This window comes from Lagopus muta, chromosome 1 (genome assembly GCF_023343835.1).
Source record: "Lagopus muta isolate bLagMut1 chromosome 1, bLagMut1 primary, whole genome shotgun sequence".
NCBI classification, from domain to species: domain Eukaryota; kingdom Metazoa; phylum Chordata; class Aves; order Galliformes; family Phasianidae; genus Lagopus; species Lagopus muta.
In genome coordinates this window covers 175,171,204-175,188,320 of record NC_064433.1, presented here as the reverse complement: position 1 = coordinate 175,188,320, position 17,117 = coordinate 175,171,204, and the positions used below count along the sequence as shown (strand labels likewise).

The 17,117-nt window shown below is 45.1% G+C and overlaps 1 protein-coding gene across 8 annotated transcripts in view; it reads right to left on the bottom strand.

The window, feature by feature from the left end:
* Window positions 1-1,003: 1,003 nt before the first annotated feature.
* Window positions 1,004-17,117, bottom strand: part of ATP8A2 (ATPase phospholipid transporting 8A2) — a 322,239-nt gene continuing 306,125 nt past the window's right edge. For all 8 annotated transcript variants that reach the window (XM_048933647.1, XM_048933645.1, XM_048933650.1 and 5 more), the window contains 2 exons: window positions 14,216-14,307; window positions 1,004-7,247 (listed from right to left, as the gene is read on the bottom strand). In XM_048933647.1, the coding sequence (XP_048789604.1) occupies window positions 7,150-7,247; window positions 14,216-14,307 (190 nt within the window). In that variant the 3' untranslated portion in view covers window positions 1,004-7,149. The remainder of the gene's footprint in view (window positions 7,248-14,215; window positions 14,308-17,117) is intronic.

The window sequence follows — 17,117 nt, the reverse complement described above, 5'->3', positions numbered from 1 at the left end:
GCACCCTAAAGAGGAACAGTCTTAGCCAGACTACATATAAATATGCATTTTATTCCTGCGGAAATCTATTTAACACCAATATCTAATAGTGTCTGGACAAAGAGATCCCTTTGCTAAGGCCCACGCACTTTTACTTTCTATGGGGATCGTGCAATTCTCACTCTCTGAGGTCACCAGAACTCTACGGGGCCGACAGTTCACACACAGCAGTCACCTGGTACCACTGCTGGCCGGGCAAGCTCTGCCCACGCTGGGTGCTGGTGAGGTATGGAGCTGAGTGGGTCAGGAGAGCCCTTGTGTGAGGACGTGGGCTGAGAGTCCGGCTCGAGGAAAGAGAGCGCGAGAGGCGATTGTCCGAGTGAGGAGTGGAGGACCGCTGGCAGGGCTGGGTGCTGTGTTCCTCTGCCTGCCCTGGACCTTGGGGTGCTCTGGGGAAGGACTGCTCAGGATGCTCTGGGGAACAACAGTACCGATGTTCCCGTGTCACTGGCTTGGTGCACCACCAGGCCGTCCTCTCCCATCACCCTGGAGCATGCAGGTTCCGTGGTAAATATCCTCCTGCAAACTGAGCTATGGGAAAAAGAGCAGCGGAGAGTCCAAGGCTTCATTTTACTCGGCTGTGTCTGTGTGACTTAGATGTTAAAAAAAATCTCCCAGGCTCATTATAGTGAAGCCATGGTGAGATCACACACAGCAGTTGTAGGAGAGAAGCCTGCCCACCTACTTTACAGGAATAGATGGCTCTCCACCTTCAGACAGCACTCAAACACCAGGCACACGCCACGAACCCACCAGCACTGCTCTTATCCAGACACTCTCTTGTCCATGGCACTAACAGAGGTGTCACTGTACCCAGAAGGTAATAAAAACCCAAACCGACCCTGACAGCAGCTTTGCAGGCAAAATGTCCAACGCATTCAATTCTGAGCTCTCGCTGCAAAACTTGTGGGGTGGATAAAACAAGCAAGCCTCAGTCTGTTGAGTTGCTTTAATAAAAGGTTTATTTGAAATATTTTTGTGCAGACATACAACAGTCAACAATTCTGTTCAAAGCTACAAATTCGCTAAGTTTTCAGAACCTTCTAAAAATACGAGTAAATGACCTTCATTTGTATTCAGTCTGGGAGGGAAACAAACCCCACTGTAATGCGATGCTGCGCTGAAACGACCAGAGGACATTAATAGAAGGTGAAAATGGGAAGGCTTCTGCAGGAAAACCCACACAGCACCCAGCTCCCTCTGCTCTGCTGGGAGCCAATTAAGCGTTCCCCCACAGCACTACTGTGTGCTGCATACCCAGATTAAAACCTCTCCATCTGTAACAATATTTAAGCAATTTGAGCACAGATATGACAGACAAGTGGGCACATGACTCAGCTCACTGATGAAAAATGTGTCGGTAAGGATCCTGTCACTCAGACTGCTGAACGTGTGACCTCCCGGACCGATGGCTGCACTTTGGGGCAGGTTTTCCCACACAGACCTACAGGGCTCAGCCCCTCAGTGCTGGGGATCAGCCCAGGCCCTGCTCGAGGAGAGCTGGGACCTGCTTGGGGCTGCTTTCAGTCTGCGTGCTGCTGGTGGTAAGAGCAGTGTGTCTGCACTCACCTCCTAAACAAAATATCAACCAGAAGGGCAAAGCAAAGCACATACAGCAGCTGTTCAACTCCATGTTTTCTAAGAAACCCAGCAGATGTTTTGAAGGGGATTAATTTATGCCAAGACATCTGGAACATCTTCTTGGGGAAGCCACCCAGTAAGGTGGCCAGAACCTAAAACAATCACGTCTTTCTCTTGATATTGGCTTTCTCTGCCTCAGCTCCACCACTCGCTAATTACAGGGGTGCTGACCTCACAGTTATGCACGGTGACACTTCGGCAATATTTTGGCTTTCCTTCATTGTTAGGCTTTGCATGACTGCTCCGAGGTGGGGGCTCCCCTGCACCAAACTTGTCCTTTACCCACTTTACATTTCACTTCAGCATCCATAGAGATGCTGAGATGCTGCGAGACAAACTGCAGATTTCAAGCAGCTTGTCTCATCAGCACGCATAAAGGAAGGTTGCAGAAGATGTTTACCTTCTGTCCACACCACTAATGAGTATGACGTAAATTGGCATGAAACAGCTCTCAGCCTTCAAGTGAAAAGGCCAGCCTTCCTGACCAACAGGCCCCCTCCGCCTGCCAACGGCACAGGAACCAGCCCAGGAGCACCACTGACAAGTTCCACCTGAGAAATCCGCTCCCTGGACAACCAAAGCCAACCAGCGTTCACTCCCTGCGTGTCCCTGGGGTAGACAACAGCCAGCAAGCAATCCTGTGAGCTGTCCCACCAACCAACCACTGGCACCTACACTGGGCAGCAGAGGCTGCTGACAGCGATGTGTTCCCTTTCTCCAAGCTCGGGACCCAGCTTTGCACCAGAGAGACGCTTCAGGAGATGAGAGCACTGCCGTATGCCTACTCCCAGCAAGGAGCCCAAGGAAGAAGCTTTATCATGGCTCTTCAGGGATGGCCGCTCCCCTGCTCCCCTGGTCCCTGCCCAGCCATTTCCCCCCCTGCTCCCTCATCCTTCCTGACCACCCACCCCAGAGCAGATGGCAGGCCAAGTAACGCTCAGATCATCTGGGCTGTCTGCAGGTCACTGAGAAGCGATCGCCTTTGGGATGCACCTTTGTGGCCAAGCAGCACAGGGCACTCTCTAGTTTTCATTTGCAAACCAGGCGCAAAGCCTCCATTCATCTTACTGCCAGGTGAAAGTGTGGTAAGTTATCCTTTGCACCCAGACATGGCTTGCCTTTGTCATGTATCGCATGGACAGGTCCTGCTGTCCCCTCCAGGCACAGCACTAGTGCTTACATGTAACAGCTGTTCAGCTGTGAGTGTGAGCACGGACTGGTGCAGCCAGGCCAGGAGGCTGAGCACTGCAAAAAGCTGAGCTGCAGCACAGACCCTGGCAGAGTTGAGTGCAATGGTCCGTCCTGGAAGGGCTGGACGATTCTTAGGCAGCCTGAGCCCAGTAGTGTGGAGACTGAGCATGTGGGCAGTGCCACATTTCAGAAGCAGACTGCTGACCGAACGCAGCTGGTACAGCACAGAACCGGCCAATTTCTCCTCCAATCCATTATGGCTGGAAAGACCTGTTGTGTTTTCTATCGTCGTTGTGTCCTGCTCAGCAGTAGGCTCAGTGAGAGGCCAGGAGTGTGCCCTGCAAACTGATGGAAGTTTAAGGCATTGAATGTGATGAGCTGAAACTAAGATAAAATACCCTCGATGCCGTTAAACCAGGGATTTAGCTGACAAGTGCAGTGTGCTGCTGAGGGTGAGCACCTGCTCAAGGGCTGCTCCACTTCAAACCTAAGCTGTGAGGCATAATAGCAGTATTGTCCCCAGAGTAGTTACAAACAAAATTAAGTCATTATTTAATGACTTAAACCATGGGAGAATGTCAATTGGGCATTACTGCACTGATGACTGGAGGCGATGCAAAACTACAGATGTGGTGCTTTAGCCCCAGAGGACAAAAGCTGTGGGACAGGAGCGGCAGGGGAACCGTGTGCCTCCCCCAGGGCCTTGGGGGTGCCCACAGACAGCCCAGCTGCACCCAGCGTGCCCCTGGCCACCTCAGTCCCCAGATTTCACTTATTCTGGTCCACCCAAGCATTCCTTTCTTTATTTATGAGCATCGATTGTCTTCCAGCTAACACACTCAAGTACACACTGCAAAAATCACACAGGCTTAGGAACAGAGGTGTTCCGCACAGCATCTGCTGTGTGCTGCTGGCGGGGCAGGCTGAGCCTGCACAATTCTGGCACACATGGACAAGCGTGTGGGCTGGTGAAGTGCCGACTAGTGAGGCTTGACTGCTATCTTAATTTACATCCCTACAGTTCGTGTTAACTCCAGACAGAATTTCAGATACATTAGCAGCTTAGTTCGATTCAGATACTTATATTGGTTATTTGCCATTTCTGCTTGACAAGTAATTCCTGGCTTCCCGAGATAGTCCCCCACAGCAAGGCCTGCAGCCCTGGCAGGGAAAAGGAAACATCAGTGGGCTGCTCAGCACTGCCCAGCTCCCTGCCGCTCATTTGTTACCAGCTGGCAGCCAGAGGAAGGGCAGCCTGTGTGCAAACGATGACTGCAGTGATACAAAAAGGAGCAACCAGATCCAGATTTAACTCAGGAAAATCACGACTTCTTCCTGAATACTGGAAAGAACCCAAACTGAATCAAGCCCCACCACTGTGGTCAGTGCAGAGAGCTGCTGAAGAAACCCTTCTGTACTCAGTCCCAGGTAGTTAAATCTGGACAGTCAAGCAGAAACCTCCCATTCCTTCCGCTCCACTACCCTGTCTAGCTGATGACATCTCCACAGAGTGCTTTCAAAGGTCGCTGTTATTGCTACGTGCATTTGTGTTAATGAACGAGGAATCCTGTTGATACAGAACAGCTGCCCTTCTCCTGTTGTTAACGTGACACTTGAATACACCTAATCATTGTTCACAACAGCAAGCAACTCCAACATCCAGCCTACAGTGCATTACAACAGATTAATTCCTGTAACGACTCCAAAGAACAAAAAGAATGCCAGGCCTTGACCTGGGTGGGCTCCACAGGATTAACTCAGATCGAGATTAAGGCCTTACAGTGATGATAAAGCCTGACCCGCCAGCCCCGGTGTCACATACTGTATAGCCGTGTGACAAACCCCATGTGTAATTCCCATTGAGCTGACATCCAACAAACGTACCTCGGTCCAAGCCCCCACTCACTCGAGGGTGGGTTTGTCTTCGTGCTCCCCTCTGACCTCAATTTACAGAGAGGTCACAGTGATGCAGCCCACAGCCTGTGCCAATAAAATAAATCACATTGGATGGCAGCTGCTCCTCCCCAGCACCTCTCATTGGCTCTGTGAAACGTTTGCTGGACCAAGTTAAGAACAGAAAAGACTCCGGGATCCCTTCTATTCTCTGCTCAACACATTTATTTGCCCTCCTCCATTACTCGGAGGTTTTTAAAAGTCTTTTTTTTGGTATCCTCAAGAAAAACCTCCAAATTGTTTACATACCGATGTTTAGTGTGTGGCTTAGAATACAAAGAGTGAGCTGATCTCACTTTGTCTCAGCGGGCAGCTAATTTTCCTTGTGGTGCTACAAAAGGAAGAAGCAGTTAGCAGTTTCGAGGACACCTCACATTTCCTAAAAAGATTTTGCTTCTAAATGAAAGAAACTGTTTAACAGGTTAGATCAGGATTAAGATTTGCAAACTCCTGGGATCAGGTTTAGCCTCCCCTTATTTATCTTCTCCCCTAGAATTCCTGCCTTTAAACAAAACTAATCTCGCAGAAAAACACACACACGCACACACTTGGCCCCTCGACATTTGCGCCTATGGCAAAATTATTTGCAATTTCCCCTTGCTGCATAATTGTCTCATTAGCACTGCAGAAAGAAGGTGATGACTTTTCCCTCCCTGCCATCGACCTAATCCAGGAGCAATCCTGCCTGGTGCCACAGGAGCCAAACCTTCTTTGTAACATGGGTGGGGACTCGGGCCCCTGAGGTGGCACTGGGAACCGGCCTGCTGCTGCAGTGCCAGCATTCACTCACAGCCTGTCAGCGAGATGAAGCCAGTGAGTCAGGCTGGTTTTTGTTTGGTTTTTTTTTTTTTTCTTTGCTAAGCATAAATATTCATATTCAAATTGCTTTCGGATATATTTAAATCAACAAAAGTTCTGGATGACGGTCAATAGGGCAAGAAACAGCGCCAACTTCTCAAACGCACAGATGTAGTATATACATCAACCACAAAACCTGGCTAGAACACAGCAGTATTTACTTTATGCAATTCAGAAACGTGGCTTGGCGACTAAAATTAATAGAACTTGTCTGGAGGACAGCATAAGCTTTCTAAGAGCTCTTTCAGCTTTAAATTATGCCCCAGTTTTCCCTCTTTTTCCATAGTGCCAATGTATGCAGCAGCACGCTTGCCCCTCTCCCAGAGTCAGTGAAGGCAGCGTTCTTCCCAGGGCTTGCCATGCAGGGGCGGGCAGCCTGCGGATGGATCTGCTCTAGAGAAGGGCCCGCTCTGGCCGCACAAACAAGCAGCAGCTCTTCCCTCCACAACGAGCAGCTCTGTGTGCACATGCACTCACATGCATGTTAACCTTTCCTAACTTCCCCCAGCCCTCCCCTCGCACCTGGCCGGAGGAGCGCCTCTGTAGGATCACAGCACAAGGTGCACACACTCGTCTGTCTACGGATGTGAAAAGCTTCTACCTCTCTGTTCCTACTGGTTCATTCTATTGTTAAAATGGGAATGGGATAATGGAGGGAAATCCCAGGCTAAATCTGAAGTGCACATCGAAATATAACCTGCAGAGTTACCTATGTGAGTTCCTTTTTGTGAGAATGCCATGCGCTCCACGTAGCTGCCTGGCAAGCTCTCCAACTCCCACAGCCTGGCTGTGCAAGTAAGCTATTGATCTGTTTTCAGAAAGCTAGGATAGAGCCCTAATAAATCCTGTAAGAGGGCAAGAAGTACTCTATATAATTCATTGCTATTGTGATACCCTGTTATAAGAAGGCAAATAAGCATTTTTAGCTACAGATTGTGTTTCCACTGCAATCAAAATTTTTATGCCAAATTGTCTGTTAAATATTTCAGTCAAATCTAGTAATCAGTGAATGCTGGAGGGAATAAAGTCTACATGCAGCCGTGTGCTCCTGGTCTGTATGTAACAAAACAGGAAATCTCAGCACCCTGTTCCAATTAAGCAAAGGCTGATTTCTCATGGAACATAAATTTTCAGCTTTTCTCCCAGAACAACCTTATGCTGATGCTTTAAACAGTGGTAAAACATTGTTTTTAATTTCACACCTCACATAGCACAGTCAAATGCTTCATAACAACATAAACAAAACTTTAGGCAGAGCTTTGCGACTGAAGTTGAACAATGATTTCCCCCCACAACACGTACTACTCGAGGTTTGCAGGGAGAATACAGAAACGTGTTGGCTAAGGCCACAGAAATGAGTTCTCTGGTGTTTTGGCTGCTGCTGCCAGCCCTAGTCAAGAATGTGTTAAGAGTGGATGCATTGATCCAAATCCCATTATTCCCACCACCCATCAAGCAAAGAACCATTTATTCTATTTCTGTTCTCCTTTTGGTTGTGTCGTAGGATCGAACAACTTGTGACTGGGAAACAACGCCGTGTTCTTCTTGAGAAAACGCATAGCCATCTGAAAAAGCAAAGGAAGAAGAAAGATGACCGGAGTTCAGCTCAAAACCCAAACAGTTTTAGGCATAGCTGAAATTACAATACAGGCAGGAATGATCCTCATTTCTATGCTGCACTTCTGTCATCTATAGCTGTGCCCACATGGATGCCTGCCAGCTCTGTCTTACTGCTCTCTCAAAGGCCACATTAGTGTACATGGTCAATGTTTCCCTCTGAGCTGACCCAGCTAACAAACTTTGCATAAATTTTGGACACCAGCTTGACTCCCACAGTAGCAGAGCTTCTTTATAGACTGAACAGGCAGGTGGAGATTTGCATTTTTGGTTGACGCTATCGTCTGCTTGGTATCTGTGGTCTGCCTGGAGGAACACAGAAATGTCTACACCGCAGCTGGATCTGAGTCACATCTTCCTAAGTCCATTCAGGAATTCTTTTATTTTTTAACAAGTTCCCAGGTGTCACCTGACAAATTGCACTGAGCAACTGGCTAGTCACCCAAATCTTGAAGAAAAGAAACTTCAACTTATTATGGAGGTTTCTGTTCTGCACAAGTTAATTCTGTGAGCTAACATAATCCTTTAGTCTCCCTAGACTCCCTCTTCTTCTCAGATGAGAAGAACTACACGTCTGGTTTCTTTTAAAGCACTGTGGACAACACAAGTGACTTTTCTGACATCATCTGCAAAACACCACGACTGATAAAACCATCACAACAACTAATGGACCAAGACAGTGAAACTCAAAACAATATTAAAATCAGACATGAATTTACAGAAAATTCTGAACAGAGCAAAGCACAGTATTGTCTGTGACACAGAGAAAGGATATTTCACTGTGAGAGAATGAATAGTCAGAATGGAAAAGATTTGCATTGTTTCAAAATACAGAGAAAATGTCACAGGCTACACAGAGCCTGATAAGGCTTTGTAGTAACAAAACAGGCGAGAGTGAGCAGGTGTGAATTCTGCCTAGGAGAACCTAGGAATGATACCACAGTCCTGGAAGTGGGAGCTCACAAACACTGAAATCCTACCTCAGAGCCACCCCTGGATGAGAGATGCAGCACCAGGTAAGGGAGGACAGATTTGCCAGGTGCTACCCAGAGATGTATTTCAGGAGTCCTCCCTTAACAGGCTCAAGCCGTATTCCCTCTGGATCATGTACCAAGAGAGAAAAGGCTGAAGCAGGATATGAAGGAGACCTTGCTGAGTCTTGTTTAGTTATTTGGGATGGTCTTCTCCTCTCACAGAATGGGGGTCAACATCACCTCTGATGCCTAACAGGGACTTTGGTGGAGATGCGACTTCAGAAGGCAGAACGCGCCCTACCTTAGCAGATGAGCACACTAGCTGAAGATTAACTGACCTGAACCACAAGCACAGCAGGAAACTTTTGTTAGCAGACGGAGGAGGTTCAAGCAGAAATACATCATCCAGAACTAAGAGCAATCACATTTCCCACTTGGAGTGATTGTAACACTGTAAGAACTTCAATTTCATTATGTGACTGATCCTGGCATCCCTATTCATTTTCCCTGAGCATTCCATGCCAATATACATACAGCTACAGGGGTACAGCTTGGGCTTTCCTGTCTCTAGCTGGAGGTTCACAAAGTATATTCATGAAATACAACTCTTTTGGAAAAACTATGTGCATCCTGTATAACTGCAAAGGAAATATTTACAAAACAGGCCTTCATTTAAAAAAAGGTGGATTCACACCTGCATAAATAGCTCTGGTGGGATTATTCCATTTGAAGGACCAGCCTCCTGTTAGCTTTTTTGGCAAAATTCTCGATGGAAAGTCAGTTTGGTCAAAGACTTCAAGGTTAAACCCTAACAGCCTGGCAGCTTTGCTCCAAAGCTTGTGCATTGAGATGGCTGTGCCATACTGGCTTACCAGTAGGACCAGTAGATTCAGTAGATTCAACTGCTGTAACTACTGTAGAAAACACTGCCTGCTGCACAACTGCGTGCAGCCTGTCAGACTTAGGTATTTTTCCATTACCTGCTTATTTCCAGAGCTACAGAACAGCTAGGCAGAACAACCACTCTGCAAAGCCAAAGCAAAATGCAGTCAAAGACATTTAACACACACCAGCAGAAAACACCTTAGCCTACAAATTTTTGCTGGATTGAGATGAGCACTGGTTAAGAATACCAGTGGCATTCCTATGTCCTTGTGTTCTTAATCCACTCCAAAATATCAGCAATGAGGTTTTTGTGCATTTGTCAGGGGAAAGTACTTGCACCTTGCCCCTATTCAGTGAAAACATTTGGCACTATATTTAAAGCTTTTACCATGGATCTCTATACAACAAGATCATTTCACACTATACTTTTAATTGGTATGATGATTAAGCTTGAGCTTCAAGCTGCTCTGGCAGCTGTCTGTGCCCAATGAGAATGCTGTGAACACTCACGTCCCATTCACATTCTCTGTTTCCACTCTCCAATTCCACTGCTTTCAGACCCCATCCAAAAACAATGACAGTTTCCACCAGCCAGTTACTAGGGAACGCTTCGGAAGTTTGAACTTTTCCCCGAACCCTGGCTTTAAAACCACACCTAGGAGCCTGCTGCAGAACAAGGCTCCCATTGTTCCAGCCCCAGGACGGAGCGCGCTTCTTAGGGGCTCTGTGGCCACAGCCACTCGCGGCTGCTGCAGAAGGAAGAACCTTTGTCCTCAGAGACCTTCTGTTAACAGAGGGAAGGAGCAGTTCTAAATCTCCGTCAGCGTGGCTCATTTGCCAAGCAGAGATTCACATACATTCTGATCAAATCTAAGGTTTCATTGGTACCCGATACTATCAGGCAACCTAATGAATTTTAAAAGAATTCTGGTGTTTTGCTTTTTTTCTTTTAAAGCTTTGATATTCTATTAGTAGATCGGAATCCAGTCTCCAATCAGGTTTCTAATTTAACAGAATCATTTTCTGTTTCCTGCAATGACCATTCTGGTCTGTGCAATGCTAGATGAGAGAAACCCTCTCTGCACACATCCCGAATGTGCAGAGCGCACTGCTCCATCTCAGCAGCTCACTCATGTGCAATAGCTTCCAAGATGGGATCAGAGAGCAGGGTGCTGGACTACACGATCTCCAGAGGTCCCTTCTGACCCTACTACTCTGTGACGGCTTGAAAATCTGCTCACTGAAAGACTGTGCAGTTTTACATTCTTCAGAGATTTATTTTAGAGGCTCACTGCTCCTTGTGCTCATCTGATACACCTGAACTGCTGGGTTTGTTGAACAAACACAGGTTCTGGCTGGGAGCCTCCCAGAAATCTTTCCTTCCTGAGCATTTCACTATTTCATACACACAGCAGTGTGCAGTTCAGCACAGCCTGCAATGTAAGATGCCTTGTGCCATCATATTGTTTGTCTTGGGAGAAAAACACCCAGATTCAAATCCGCTAAAAGGGAAATGAACTGTAAAAAAAAACCCAAAAAAAACAACCCTTTAGAAAGTGCCGTGTCTACCAAAATCTCTATGACAAAACGAAAATCAATGTTAGAGTATTGCTTGGCCAGCCAAATTCTCTCTCAGGCCAAACACTGTTCTGCACAGTTTTTAAGGAGACTTAATAAGATGTTACAATTCACGCCTCCCAATTAAACTGTAAATGCAAAGTCAGCTTTGACTTCTCAGGGAACCCTCTTCTACTGATCCTGCAAAAGCAAGAGCTGCTTTAAATCTTCTGCATTCTGACTGATGCTTACAGAAATCATTCATTTCCCTGCTGATAAACCACGCCAGTGTTCTCTGAAAGACCCAAGAGGAATTCCTGACAAATGGTCCCATCTCTGTTTTCCCAGATACTAACTTATGGGTACGTGCATGTAAAATACAGAGCCAGATGCCTCGGCATCAATTCTAAACTAATTATTCCCACTGCTTTTCCTTAAGATGATTTTAAAATATAGTCACATTACTCAACAGTCAACAAATACGTTGCTGCCTTGTAAAAAAAAAGAGACATACTATATTTCCAACACATGTAAGATAGTAGGAAACAGAGTTTTAAAAGCTTCTGAAGTAGCTACCCTGTTGTGTTTCAAATCAAAATGCGCCAGGAGTGAAGTGAAAGGAAGAAGGTGTCTGCTAGTGGAAAATAAATGGTAAGATTAGAGTCCTCAGCATGAACACGTTATTATTATTTATTATTCGTCAGCCCCCATGCTGTGAAACAAACCTCAGCTGACAGGTGTTTTTTTCCCACTGATTAATAAGGTGCAAACCATACGCCCTGTGTTCACGTTTACTCTATGCAATAACCGTATACCATTGAAGGAAGAGGGATTTTCTTTGCAAACATAGGAAATCTGGGCCAAGCACGTTAATCCTCATTCAAGCACGGCACTCTGCATTTAAAGAGGAGTTCTGCCAGAGCAGTGCTTAATAGGGGGATTCCGCTCTGTTTGTAAGAGCATGCATAGACAAATGACAACTGAACACTGACAGGGTACTCTGAATTATGAGAGTGAATCTGCACTGGAGAGACTGTATTGGGCATTCCTTAGAGACAGCCAAGGATGAAGGCACCTGAGCAAATGGGACAGCACCACCCTCCTGTCCTGCTGGTGAGGCTCTGGGGACAGGTGGCAGAGGCCAGTCGTGCAAGGAAGACAGGGGACTCAAGAACTGTCTTTGGTGTCCAGAGAGCTTGTCTAAAGGAGCTGCTAATTCCACAAAGTCAGAGCTAAAAAAGAAAAGACAGCAACTGCAACGGAGACTTGGCTTGCTTTGCTAATGCTTTAGGAAAGGGGATGGCTCACCAACAGAAAGCTATGAGACACACTGCGCAAGCTTCTCTTTCCCACCCACCACAGGGCTGTGCAGCCTTACACTCTGTCATCTTTCCCCGCCACTGTAGACCACCAGAAGTAGCCTTGAAACTCCTTGCACTATTTTTCTGGCACTTATCTCCATATGATTGAAACACATTTATATAGGCATCGCTTCCTCACCAAAAAGTTGGAAACAATTTTTGTCAGAAGTTCATCTCAAACCAGTACTGCATCTTTACCATTTGTTCTAGGAAGTCTAACCTCATTTTTCTTCCTCATTGGGACCAAAGCAGTTGATTTGCTTAAGCCTTTGTCAGCCCTAACTAAACAAACCATTTTCATGTTTTATATGCAAGTGTCAGATTCTGAGCTGAAGTCACACAAGAGATTTTTGGAAGAAGTGCCCTTTACAGGCTGAGAACTTGGAGCCTGGCAATAACACACAAACAGTTCAAGACTTCAAACACAGCGCACGTAGTGTGATTTAAGATATTGGCCCAGCAAGTCAAGGCAACTGCCCTATTCATCAATTCTTTGCTTTGAAGATTTCCAGCATTTAGTAAACAGTTATACAACTCAGGGTTGTGAAAACAGCACATATGTTCTCCGAATTTCACATGCCCTTGTACATGCAGCAGCTATGCAGCATTTGAAAATACATTTGACAAGAGATGATGGAAATTTTAAAGAATCGTGGCTACGATGTAGAAAGAGTCTGAGAAACCTGACAGCTTCACAATCAAATTTATATTCACATGAAACAGATCGCTGACTGCAATTTGTCCTGACTGCACTGACTCATTTAGCACTTCAGCTAGTTATTGAACTTAGAGTTCATTTCAATGTCTCATTTTTCTTTCCCAATTGCAATTCGCTTATACTGATATGTGCACCACCAAACTAAAAGCATGTCTCAAGTCTGACCATTCACTATCGGTGTATCTCCTTTGTGCACTGTGGTGCCTTCAGCAGACTTCCTTGACAGCAATTTTTTAATGCATTTCACCAATTCCTTCTGCCAGTCATCCTCCTTGGAATTCCCTCACAGAAGATGTTTGTGTGCCCACAGCAGAGCTGCAGTCAGCGTCCCTGCCTCCCTGATTCAGAAGATTAGATGCTGGAAAGAACACGTGGTCCACAGGGCTGCTTGGCGCATCGATCTCCTTTGCCAGGAGCAATGAGATTGATAACTAAAGACCCTATATCCCACTGAAAGCAACATCTTTACAGCTGCTTTGTAAAGGACAAAGACAAGCAGATTCATCAGTGTCCCACCCATTCTGATCAAATTTCCTGTGGAAAACAAGGATACCTCAAGCATCTAAGTTCTCAAATCCCAGCCTTGCTGCCATGACATGAACCACATTTCTGCCACAGAAAATAGCACAGTCAACAAGTGAGATTCCAGTTAGCTTTCTTGAGCAGTCAATGATCTAACTTCTCATTGCAACAGTGATACAAAACCCAAATCCCACTGCCTGCCCCTTGCCCTCAGAGCAGTGGTGCTGCATGCAGGGGGTTATTTCCTTAGTAAGATGAGCAAAAAAAACCCAGGTCTGGCAGATAGAGGCCTGTCATGTGTTCCTCCAGGAAGATGAATAAATGGATGAATTCAACACCGGCAAGAAATGCAATTTATTCCAAATAGCATCACTGAGGAGGTGTGAGGTCAACTGTCCTCCCTAGAGAGGATGAAGAGGGAGAGGAGCAATGCAGCTCTGCTTGCCACAGCTTTCCTCATCAGACATACATAACTCCCAGTCGGCATCCTGCAGTATCACTGTATTCTCAGCTAACCACAACTAATAAGACTTTATGAATAAAGAAGCCGTTTCTATTTAAGCCAGGCTCTATCACAACATTTATTTTATCCTGCTAAGTTTTTGATTTCACAGAATTCTTGAGACCATCAGGATTTTACGTTTAGAGAATCTGCATGTTGGGATTCTGTCATCTGGGCCCGTTGATTGAATCCTAGGGAATTATGCACATTTGAGCTCTGCTTGCCTAGGGCCAAATACACTAATTCCACTTCCAAATGTACATCTCCTGGTTGGCAGCTCAGCTTCTGCACTAGATTATCTCTACCTACAATTTAATTAAAAAGTAATCACCTTTCGTTTCACTCCTCTGGGACTGACTGCAGTGCAACACACAAGTATACACAAACCATTACTTACGTGATACACTTTGCTGGACAGAATGAGCACGGAAAAGGCTCGGAGGAGTTTTCCTGCCAAGCCTTTTTAACAAATGATCACGTTCGTTCACGCTGAGGGAAGGAAAAAAAAGTCAGTGAGTAACCAGATAATTGTAAGATAAATGTCAGCTGTACTTGAAGTACTTGTCAGCTTTGGCTTTGTCAGTATTTGAGATGGTGGCAGCATGAAAAAAATAAACCTTTCCTTTAAACTGCACAATACCCATAATATTCTCTATTAATAGAAACTCTTCCTTTCTAAGGCCACTTTTTAAGGATTACATTTAATTCATCCATCCCTAATATCACAGTCATTGTGATTTCTGAATGTAAGACATCTACAAACTGTTACAAGCCATATCAGATGTCCAACATCAAGTGGTATGGAGCATCTCAAAGGAGATCTCTTTCTAGTATTACACAAAGGATGGCACCCACCAACTGCCGTAGAGAGAAGGAGCAACACGTTGCAGCTTAGCACATGGCAAGAGGTCTCTATCACACCTGCAAAAGTGCCTGAAATAACTGAAGGCAGCACCACTGTTGAGTTCTAAAGATTTTCATCTCCAATCCTGGAGAAAAAAACTTTCAATTCAAGAGTCCCCTTTGCTTTACACAGCTCATATTAGAAGACTGAACTTACCAACAGTAAAAACACAAGCTGAAGGCGAAAAATATGTATTTCAAGGAGTTGAAAGAAAAAACTAACTGGATTTAACATATACATGCATATCATTAGAGCCACTATCCACTCTTAAGTTTTACAGACATCAAGAACTGTATGTCAAGAATAGACTATGGCTAACATCCAGACATTTCAGAGCACTTATCTATGTAAGCAAGTGGCATAAAGTGCAACAGAAGACAGCGTAGGTGTAGAAATCTTGTTGGACTGAGGTGTTCAGGAACTGTTGTATATCAGATGATTAAGAAATACATATTACAACCTACTTTAGTTGAAAGTTGTGGCTCTGGGCAGCCTGGTCTAACGGCTGGCAACCCTGCTGACAGCAGGGGGGTTGCAACTAGATGATCGTTATGGTCCTTTTCAGCCCAGGCCATTCTATGATTCTATGCTGATTCTATGAAAGTTCCTGTAAGATGGGGTTGCTTTTTTCCCTGTCTTATACTTGTTCCTAACACTGAGATGGCAACACTGCAGATGTCTATACTGCAGCTCCTTGCAGCGCCTTTGTTCCATTTACACCACGTTTATGCTGCCTGCTTCCATTTCCAGTCTTGCTTGTTCTTTCATGTCCTCATTCACAAGTAATTCCACTGGTTATGCCATAAATGTGGATACACGTTTGAAAGGCAAACGCTGGTATCTTTCTTGGGTTAGATTACAAGTTCACATATATTTGGTATATGAAATGGAAATCCCAGCAAGCACAGCTGCTGCTGCCAACAAGCTCACAACAGCTTTAAACAAACAACTCCCTTTCACTGAAGCAATTTGCTAACTTCAAACAAGAAAGTAAGCAAAGAATCTCCGATACGTCTATAATGTGTAACCCAGCCATGCAGGCTTATATTGCACTTAATATTCCATTAGGTTAATATCCAGACGCACAGCCCGTTTAGCGAGTAACAAGATGCCCATGAAAGAAAGGGAGGAATCCTCCTTTTGTTCTTTTTTCTTTTCACTTTTTTTTTCCCTGTGATCTGTGAGTCCAGCCAGCCAGGTTAAGAAACCCTTTGGACCTTTCCCATAAAATCTTTATGAACTGTCAACATTTTCAGATGATTGGTCTCTTTTCCTCCTTCACTGGTCACAGCAGAATCATGCCTGCAACAGATACTCTAGGTTGCTTTTCCTGTCTGCAGCCAGTTTTATTTCCTTGGTAGCATTTTCCTTCAATAGGAGTTGGAAGCAAAACTAAAGACACCAACTGAGAGCATCAAAAAGCCTGTAAGAGCTCACTTGGATCATGAGATCTGCATGCATTCAAAGACAGAATTACAGTTTTCCACTAAAAACAGAGATGCAGTATGGAAACTTCTGAAGAGCTTGGAAGATCCAACTTAGAAAAAAGACTGGCTGACTGAAAGAAAACCAAGTATACAAAGAAAAACCCAAATGCTGTAGGCATGCAGCAGAATAGAAAGCATACTACAAAGAGTCATCACAGAAGAGGATGGCAGGTATACAGTGAGACGTGACATTTTCCAAACTTAAGCTAAAGAGGTTGACGGCCTCCAGAAACACCACTGCTGGTGTGTGTACTACCCAGCAATGTGGTGCTCAGCAGAGGACTGCCAGCTCACTCGGGAGCGCACAGACCGTATGTGCAGCAAACAATCTGAACCTAGTGGTGGTCTGTGACTGAGAGAAGAGGGACACCTGTCCATCGTCTCCATACCCATCTCAGCAAGAGACCAGAGGCCACTTCTGGATGGACTGCTTAAAAGTGATGGCAGGTAAGTTTATGGATTTTGATACATTAGTTAAACACAGTCCTGGGAATGGCAAAAAACATGCAGCCATTGTGCTTTCTGCTTTGATAAAGGAATTTGAGAATATGTTTCAAGACTGCCACAGAAAATCATCCGTTTTTTGGTTTATTTGCAACTCTATTTTCAGTTAACATAAATACACTACCTGTGAATTTTCAACTGGAATGTAAAGAGAGTTGCAATCCAAAACCTGATCATCTCTTTACCAAACTTTTATAAGTCTTCTTATCAGAGAGATATTTTCCTCACATCACAGTCACGATTTACTTGTGTCATCACTTTTTGGCATTGCATACACTTGGGAACAACTACATTGAAGGATGAAGTACAGGAAGAGTAAAATTTCATTCAAAATCTCTGACAAACACCTCGAGAACTTAGTACAAATTGCAACTACTGCCATTGAATCCGACTGATGAGTTAGT